The sequence below is a fragment of the Citrus clementina genome, unplaced genomic scaffold, assembly GCF_000493195.1.
Source record: "Citrus clementina cultivar Clemenules unplaced genomic scaffold, Citrus_clementina_v1.0 scaffold_1, whole genome shotgun sequence".
NCBI lineage: Eukaryota > Viridiplantae > Streptophyta > Magnoliopsida > Sapindales > Rutaceae > Citrus > Citrus x clementina.
Window position 1 is genome coordinate 17,206,635 of NW_006263303.1, and position 9,976 is coordinate 17,216,610.

Here is a 9,976-nt window from a genome sequence, read left to right on the forward strand (position 1 = left end):
TTTCTTATTTTTAGTATTAAATTTTTTTTATTCTAATTTCCATTGATATGATTGATTTAATTTATAACTAATTTAAACAAAAGTAGATTTAAAAACAAAGATAATACTGTAAACATTTTTTGTAAGGAAATTATTGACTATTATGGAAACCGTAAGAAGATAAGTGGCATATATTATTGGGAAAATGACAACAAGCCCCTAATGTTTGTAAAAAGGGACATAAAGCTCCTTAACATTTCAAAAAAGACACATAACCCTATTTTTTTTTAGTAAATTCTATTTATTTTATAGTAAATTTATTTTAATTTATAATTACTATTATGTCTCATAATAAATAAATAAATATATTGAATTAAGGCAATGAGCCCCCAATTCTTACTTCGTGTTTGCCCAATCTACCTTTCATCCATATATAAGTTTATTTAATATCGCATTTTGCCTAATTTATTCAAGAAGAAAATAAGTTTAATTTTAATTTTATTTATTATTCATCATTTTTTTATCATCTTATTTTTGGAAAAAAATATATTAATAATCTAGAGTGAATAACTTGGGTAAAAATTAATTACATCTTAATTTTTAATTTTAAATAAAAAATTATTGATTTCATTATATGCATCATTAATGACATGTCATAGGTTAATATACTGATTTATTTATTATAAGGACATAATTGCAATTATAAATTAAAAATAAATTTACTTTTAAAAAAATTTTATTAATAAAAAATAGGATTATATGACTTTTTTAAAATGTTAAGAGATTTTATGTCATTTTTCACAAACGGTAAGAGCCCAATATTCTTTTCTCTATATTATTTTCAATAGAGTACTGGCAATCTCTCAAATTTAACACATAAATCCATACAGTGAAAAAATTCATTCTAATTGCAGGACGAGCTAAGATGGGAAAATAAAAAATTCTAGACTTTCAAATTGCTTGTTATAAATAGCATAAATAACAAAAACAGCCTGTGTATACAACATTTATCTGTCAGTACAGAGCAGTGACGAATTGTTTTATGAGAAACCAGGTCACTTGCTCAAGCTTTCACCCCAACCTTTGAACAACTGTTGCTTTACAGGTATACCACTATAACTCCCCAAACAAGAAAAGAGACTTACAAGTTACAAAAGAAAACACAGTATCGAATTTCTTTCCTAAGCAGCATCAATTCCGATACCATCTAGCCATGTAACAACTTCTTCGATGAAGGGTCTCCGTCTTGGATCCTGGTCTATGCATTTACAGGCAATCTCAAGCATTTCTAAGAGCTGCTTCTCACGATCCTTGTGCCATATTGATGCATCTATAATTTCAACCTCCCTTTTTTCGGACTTCATCTGGAATACCCATGATACTAAATCCCTACAATTTTTTCCTTTGCATACTTCAACAGGCCTTCTACCAGTAAGAAGCTCAAGAAGAACGACGCCAAAACTGTAAACGTCACCCCTGCATGTTGCTGTTAGTGTCTGACTGTATTCAGGAGGAATGTAGCCTAAGGTGCCGACCAAATCTGTTGTGACATGAGTATCATAAGGACGAAGCAGCCTGGAGAGACCAAAATCAGCCAAATGAGCTTCAAATTTTTCATCCAGAAGTATGTTGCTGGATTTTACATCTCTATGAACTATATGTGGCTCGCAAACCTTATGCAAGTAAGCTAATCCACGAGCAGCGCCTTGAGCTATCTTAAGTCTCACATCCCATTTAAGTACCGAATCCTTATCAACACTCTCATGAAGCCAATAGTCCAAGCTTCCATTCTCCATGTAAGAGTAAATTAATAATCTGTCATTACCATGCCGACAATAACCTTGAAGAGAAACAAGGTTTTTATGCTGAGCTCTTGAGAGGGCTTCCACTTCTGCTTGGAATTCACGCTCCATCTGACCGCAATCCCCAGAAAGCCTTTTCACTGCAGCTTTTGTGCCATTGGTAAGAGTCGCTTTGTACACCAGGCCAAATCCACCACAACCAATTATGTTTGCTTGGTTGAAATTGTTTGTAGATTTTAACAAGTCTGAAACAGTGAGATCCTTGCAGTCAGAGTTCTGGAAAAGCACCAATTTCGATGAAGCAAGTGCTTCAGATAATCTCTGCGGCCGGCCCATATCCTCATCAAGATCATCAATTGGGCACCCACTATCTCTCCTTGACATCTTAAGCAGCGTAACTGCTAATAGTAATGCAATTCCAACACCGATACTGAATGTTATGGCAATGATGCTGCCTGGACCAAACTTACTGTTTGAACCAGATGGAATAACAGGCTTCAGCTTAGCATGCATAGAATCACAAGGCGAATCTATTTCCCCACAAAGACCAGGGTTACCCTCAAAGCTTGAATTAGGAAAGCTATAAAACTGTCCTCCGGTTGGAATTGTTCCCTGCAAGTGATTATTTGCCACGCTAAACTTTGACAGGAATGTGAGTTTCTCAAATGATCCTGGGATTGACCCATGTAGATCATTGGACGACAAGTCTAAAACTTCCAAGTTCCTTATCTCCGAAATGGAACTAGGGATGGTTCCAGTAATGTTGTTCCTGCTCAAATCTAACACATGGAGATGCTTCAGTTGTCCAATTTCAGGTGGGATTGTTCCATTTATCCTATTATTGCTCAAAAATACTGATGGGGGGAAACTTGAAGCCTGGTTGTATGGCAGACCATTAGTGCTCCGGTTGTGCTTTACATATAATGGAATGCCAGCAGAAGCGGTGGGGTTGGACGAAGTGCAATTTGAAGAAATAAGGCTCTTCAGTTCCGTTAAGCTTTTTGGAATTTCTCCCGTAAGAGTGTTATTTGAGAAGTCCAAATAGAACAAATTCTCCATCTGACCAATCCAAGGAGGAATATTACCATCAAAGTGATTCCATGACAAATCGAGAACTTGTAATTTCTTGCACCTCAACAACCAAACTGGGATGTGGCCCTTAAGACCACAATTTCCAAGTGCTAAAACCATCAAGCTCTCAAAACCACCCACATTTTCTGGAATTTCCTCACCAACAAAATTCTTTGTAAGGATAAGAGTGGTGAGATTTTTGCACTGCTGCAGAACAGATAGTGTGCCGGATAGGTGGTTAAAGCTATTGTTTGACAGTGAGAGAAACAAAAGAGATGTTAGCTTTCCAAAGCTCTCAGGAACTTGGCCACTTAATTCATTCTTAGCCAGACTCAAAATTTTCAAATCACGGCAATCGGATAGGGAATTTGGAAGAGGCCCAGAAAAATGGTTGGTAGCAAGATCAAGGGTACAGAGACTAGACAATCCAGAGAAATTGAGATCAATAGGGCCAGTTAAAGAATTGTTTCGAAGATCAAGTACATGGAGCTTTGAGCATAGAGACAAACTCAAAGGCAGTGGTCCAGAAAACGAATTTGAGTGTGCAACAAAGAACTCTAGTTGTGTCAGGTTCCCCAATACGTTAGGAAGTTTACCTGAAAACTGATTTCCAAAAATAATCAATTGTCTGAGACTGGTAAGATTACTGATTTTCTCACTTAACTGGCCCGAGAAGTTGTTCACAGAAAGTGAGACATGCTGCAATGATGACATTGAATACAAAGAATCCGGAAGGTCACCTCCAAGCAAATTGTTATCCACATGTAACTGTTTGAGAGAGGGGCTGAGATCCAAGCCTTGAAGACTGCCCATGAAATGATTCATTGACAGATCAAGAATCTGAATCTCTTTTGAGGCACTCCAGATTCGAGAATTAAGCTTGCCAGTGAATGAATTATTGCTTATGTTGAAAACAGCAAGATTTGAAAACTCCCCAAGTTCGAATAAGCTTCCATTGAAGGAATTGCTAGACACATTCAATGACTGGATCAGGTTCAAACCAGCAAGCATTCCCGAAACTGGTCCTGATAGCATGTTATGGCTCAAATCAAGAACTTCCAGCTGCTTCAAATTTGAGAGCTCAACAGGCACTACCCCTTCTAGATGATTGCAAGAAAGGTCAAGCAATTTCAGCTGATTCAAATGGCCTAAAGAACGTGGAATAATCCCTTTCAGACCTTTTCGGGGCAGAATCAACATGGTCACTCTCCCAGCATTTGATCCAGTGCTCCCATGTCCACAGACAACACCATCCCATTGACAGCACATGGATTCATTAGACCATGATGTGATGATAGACCCATTTGTGAGGTTTCCAGCAAATTCTTTTAGAGCCAACAAATCACTTGGATCACAAGACTGAAAAGGGGTTTGGAGACCCAAACATGAACAAACAAAGAAAGCTAAGAACAGCCATTTGAGGCAAGTCATTGGAACAAATCCCAGCACCACCATTGCTGAAACCAAAGAACCCCAATTTAAAACAAGGCTAATAGTAATACAACCATAGAGTTATTTCACTCTGATACTGTTGAGAGCACACAACTTTTAACATACGAGAAGAAGTCCAAATAAAGAACCTTTAACTTACATTCCCACATCCCAATAGAACGAACAGCGCTCAACTTGCAACTTGAAGATGAAGCATCAATATAAAGACTTCAAATTGAGATCAGCAATTCCCACCTGAAACCAAATCCCCAAAATAAAGAACTAGTTTAATCTTAATATGTTGATAAAAGCACCCGATATAGAAAGAAAACTTGCAAATGAAGAAAATTGAATGCCAAAAGTAGTAAAGAACCAACTAGCAACAACTTGCAAGTACAGCAATAACACTTACCATAAAAGAAGAGAGAATGTCAATCGCCACAACCGGTAAAGCCGCCAAAGGATATCTCAAGTCCCCACTAGGCATTAAAACCCTTGACCAAAACCAAGAGACCTAAAATAAAACCAATCCATGTACCACACATCCCAAAACAACCTCAAGAAAAGGGGGGCAAAAAAGAATCATTTTATTTTTTTCCCAAATGAATCAACAATTAGCAAGATCCCAAATCCAAAAAACTAAACACTAGAGATTTGAATGTGGTGGGTGCACACATGCAAGGTGAAGCCGTGAAGAAGAAGCAGAAGAAGAAAAAGATAGCTAATAAAGGAAGAAACTTTAGTGGTCTAAACCCAAAAACCAAAATGCCCCATCACTTGTACATGAAGTAAGAGTCTCCGGTGAAGCCAACATGAGCGGTAAACACTTTTTTTTTTTTTTTCCACAAATGGGTTCTTTCTCAAATTTCAAAACTGGACGTCTCTCTTTCTTATTTTCAAACCCAAAGCCGAAAAGAAATACATGAGATAGAGAATCTAGAGCAAAGGGAAAGGAAGAAGATACAGTTCAAATCGAAAATAGTCAGGAGGGACAACTCAAATAAAGAAAAATAGTGAGGGAAGCAAAGTGCCAAGTGCAGTACAGAAAAAGGAAAGTTCTTTCTCTTTCTCAGTCTCGATAGAATCTATATTTTATTTGTTTATTTATTGGACAAAGACACTGAGCTCTGAGCAGTGACTTAAGGCTTGAGCTCAGTGTTTGAACCTTGAGCTGACTTTTTTGGACAAATTTTAACAGTTAATAAGCAAGTGTGAGTGTGTGACCATTAATAAGCTATCTCTGAACGTCAATACCTACATTTGTCTGTTTCTTTGAAAAACTATTACATTGTTTATTTCATTATGTTGGAATAAATTTGGATTCTTGTCCCGCGTTTTCAAGATGCGCGAGTTCACACAGAGAAGCTTTTCAGGATATATTATTGTAAATTAATTACTCTTTTGTTTAATATAATTTTTGAATACTAAATAATTTAATACATAAAAAAAAACTGTTGTATTTAGCTCAATATTATGTTTATTTCTTTTTTCTCTTTAAGGCTTTAAGCTATCCAAAGTACTTTTTTTGTGGCTAAAGTACTATTTAATTTTTTAAATTTTTCTTTCATGGATGTTTTTATTTTTTTATTTATTACTTCGTAAACAAAAATAAATATTTAAACTCACATATTAGCATATTGCTTTGCAGAGTGTGTTAGATTCTTCTTTGAAGGGATTGATTTCATTTCATATTAATTTTTGAAAGAGAAATTATTTAATTTTCATTTGTGAACGGGGTGGGAGTAGATTAAGTATATGTGAAATCCTAAAAAAAAAAGACTAAAAATTGTATAAATGTCTCATGCTATTAAATCTCTCAATTCAATTTATGAAAAACCATTAACAAAATGTGTGTAACCTTCATGCTTACATGGAGACACCAAATGCAAGGAGCAGCAGAAAATATAGTAGTATATCGTGGCTGGCGGTGGAAGCACGCGCTTGGATAGCAAGTGAAATTGCGAAAAACGATGAACATGAAAGGGCCAAGGGATGACCGGCTATAACCGGTGGGAGTGAGCGGCGGTAGGCGGACGTCACGGGCAAATGCCAAATGGCGTAGATTAAGAGAATGTATTATTAGTTCATGTGAACTCACCAAACCCACCTTTTTTTATTCTTCATCTTTTTTGAAAAAAAAAAATAATAAACAGTTTTATAACGTTTTCTTTTAAATAAATTATTAAATATATATAAAATTTATCTTATTCGGAATGAAAATAAGGTTGAACGTTCCTTGTTAATTAGAAAAAAAAGGGAGAAATATCTTTTTTTGTTTATAAAAAAATGTCACTATGGAGATTGGAGTCTCCTTTCCTTTAATTTAATTGAAAATAAATAAACAATTTTAAAAAATTTGATTTTAAGAACAGAAAGTTCGGAACTAAAAATCATTGAAATTAATCTGACTCCAAAACCTATGAAGCTCTCAATAATTGACAGAAACGAACAAATTAATAAAACGATTGTGTTTGGTGTAGGGATTTGAAATATTAATACCAACCCCCACCAAACTTGGACTTTTAATGAGGAATGTACACAAATAGTATATGGTGGCCAGCAAAATTCTTCGGAGAAAAATGCACATTTTTTTATTCGAGATTGAATTTCTTTCATTGGAATTCTTGAAAAGATTATTTGTCTCTAGAAAAAGATGGAGAACGATGGGAGGTGGTGAAGCAGACATTAAAAATTTCCTTGCTAGCATGTGTGAACTATGATGCAATATGATATTAATTTTTAAGCTTTATTGGGTATTGTGGTAGTTCGCGGTTTTTAATTCGTAACTCATGCGGAATGGAGTCTTCAGGTGTCAATATATGTATAATTTCGTAGAAATAATCAATTTTCTTGCTTTAGTCAAGTTATAAGTCTTTACCAAATATTTTGATGGTCTAATTTTAGTAGCAAAACCGCGAAAAAGTTATACGAAAAAAGTGATAAATCTTAATAGTTCTCTTTTATTGAATTACTTAATTGAAAAATTAAAGTGTTTAGGTAAGAATCATATCTTAAAAAAAAAAAAGATACGCTTTAACACAGTAAACATGAAAAGTGAATGATTTGATTTTCAAGTCATAAGGATTGGGAGAGATGAAAACACATTTGAAAATTGAAATGTCCTAAGAAATTGGTTGATTTGATTTAAGGTCATAATGAGGATACTAAGAGACCAATTGGAAGTTGAAAACAGGTCAAAAAATTGGTTTCCAGACAAGTCCTTTGTAAGAATTGGTCGAATAAAATAAATTTTGGCATTACAACCGAAGTCTTGTCCACCATATTAGTTAAATTACTAGTGATTTTACTTTAGTTGAATTATTAGTAACATTATGGGTGTGATTTTTTTTCAACCTAAGTATCGTTAAATGATGTGATTTATTGATTTCTATTATTATTTTTTTAATAATTTGATATGACCTAATTCTACATGATACTATACTAATTAAATATCTGTCCAAAAAAAAATTTTACTTACTAGGTGATAGTTTAGAAGACAATAGTAAATTATCTAAAAGTTAATAATGCCGGCAGTGCATTATGCAATTTTAGCAGTTCATGATGGCACTTTTCTTTATTTGAGACTTTTTAGTAAAATGTGAGCACTCATGATTAGTCTTGTTAAGCAAGACTTACAAAAAGCCAAGAAATTTCGTCCCATCGATTGATGACATTACCCACGCAATTAAGCACAGCAATGATGGCCATGTCTAATTTCATGGGCTTTTCTACTTTTTCAATCGTTGACATTGCTCAAAAGCTGGAAAAGGGCATCAAAATATAGTCCACTTTAGCATGTTTGTGATCATGGTCATTGGTAATGGATGACAAAATTTATATCGATTTCACTGATATTTTGTGAAACTACCAAGGTTTCGGTTAGATATTAGGGTCCGACTGTGGCATTCAAGAATACTGTACTCCGAATCTTGGGCATTATTAGATAGTCAGAAAAAAAAAAGGTCAATAAAATTTAATCATTTAATGTGCACAAGTTATGAGGCATGGTACCTATAAAATACTGTATTCGTAGCCTAAATATTAGTATCGTACAAACAAATAACTCTTTAAACTAGAACTTGCATTTGTGGTATTGAGAAATTAAATAAATCACAGGTGAATTATTTTATATTTTGAGAAGCAATCCAAACAGGAAAAATGGGCAAGTGTTATAAGAAAATTTATTAAATTTGGGAAAGTAAGTAGAGAGAAAGAGAGAGAGAGAGAGAGAGAGAGAGAGAGCAAGGCAAAGCTAGAGTTGAGAAACTAAGGGTCTACAATAAAAGTTGGGGATGCCTAAGCATAAATAAGATAACACTAAAGCTGGACTATAATGAAAAGAAATAAAATATGTAGGGGCCAATGTTGCGAACCTATTTATAAAGTCTCAACGCCACCTTCGTAAAAGGCCATATCCAACATGGATCTGCAGTCATTAGGCCTTCAGAAAACACGCCGATACTTAAATAAATGTCCAAAATGAACTTTATCGTGGGCTTATCCGTGGCACAACAAGGTCCAATAATATTTATAAAATGCAAATTTCACAACACTTATAGTAGGGGTTGACAAACTCAATCCAATCTAGTGGACCCGATTCAATCAAATCAAATTTAATTTAATTCTAATGGATTGAATAAATTATTGTGGGTTAATTGGATTAATTTTTTTAACCCAATAATAATTGGGTTGGGTTGGTTTAATTATGATGAACTCAACCCAACCTATACAATTACAACAATAATGATGACAACGATATATTAATGTTAGTGGACATTATGCTAGCTAATTATCTAAAAGGTTTGAATTTGGAATTCGAGAAAGAGATGTAGGAAGTCAAAAATAAAGTTTAGAAGCTCATTATTGAAATTTTCTTAATTTTAAGGAAGTTGGTTTTTGACCTTTCTTTATCGAACTCTAGACAATGAATATAATTTTCATGTTATAGCAAATTTATATTTGATTTCAATAATCTTCATTTCAAGTTTCATATTTTTTATTTAATTTTTTTATTTTGATTTGACATTTAACCCAACCTCATGCTTTAAGTTTTGGGTGGAATTAGGTTAAACATGTTTATTTAATTAGATTAGGCTGATTTTATCTCAACTTATTCAATAATAGGTTGGGCTGGATTTTCACAAACTCTTTCCAACCCAACCTAGGGATGACAATCAAACTCGGGCCCAAACTGAACCCAGAAAATCTAATTTGGTTTCAACCTGCACCAAATCAATTTTCATCTTAAATTCGAATGAAATTTTGAGAACCCGAATACTTCTTAGTCTGGATTCAGGTTCAAGTGAACCTACAAATCTGGAACTTAGATCTGGATATTTTTTATTTTAATATTTATTTTTTAGAAATTATTCAATATAAATAAAAAAAAATAAAAAGGAGCCCTAGCATAACACTAGTGGCAACAATCTACTGTTTCCTCTTTTAGTCTCTCACTCTTTCTTCAAATTCTCTTTTAATTCTCTTCTTCAAATCAGATTAGTCACTGTCGTCATCACCTCGACTATCACCACCTTTCCGCTGCAGTTGTGTTAATCTCGTTAGCATCACCAGCCTTCTTTGTCGCGACCAGCAAAACAGGTTGAAATCTGCCTCGATTGTGGTTGTGTTTTGTGTTCATCATCATATTCATAAGCTGGGGTTGTGAATACTTGTGAGTCACCTTTTCTCTTTGC

General features: G+C 34.3%; 1 protein-coding gene across 1 annotated transcript; it reads right to left on the minus strand.

Annotated features, from left to right (window-relative positions):
- Window positions 1-977: 977 nt before the first annotated feature.
- Window positions 978-5,448, minus strand: LOC18054086 (phytosulfokine receptor 2). The gene is made up of 3 exons (XM_006451746.2): window positions 4,696-5,448; window positions 4,444-4,538; window positions 978-4,309 (listed from the first exon to the last, which is right to left on the minus strand). The coding sequence occupies exons 2-3, from the start codon at window positions 4,451-4,453 to the stop codon at window positions 1,161-1,163; spliced, it is 3,159 nt and encodes a 1,052-aa protein (XP_006451809.1). The 5' UTR covers window positions 4,454-4,538; window positions 4,696-5,448; the 3' UTR covers window positions 978-1,160.
- Between the last annotated feature and the right edge of the window lie 4,528 nt (window positions 5,449-9,976).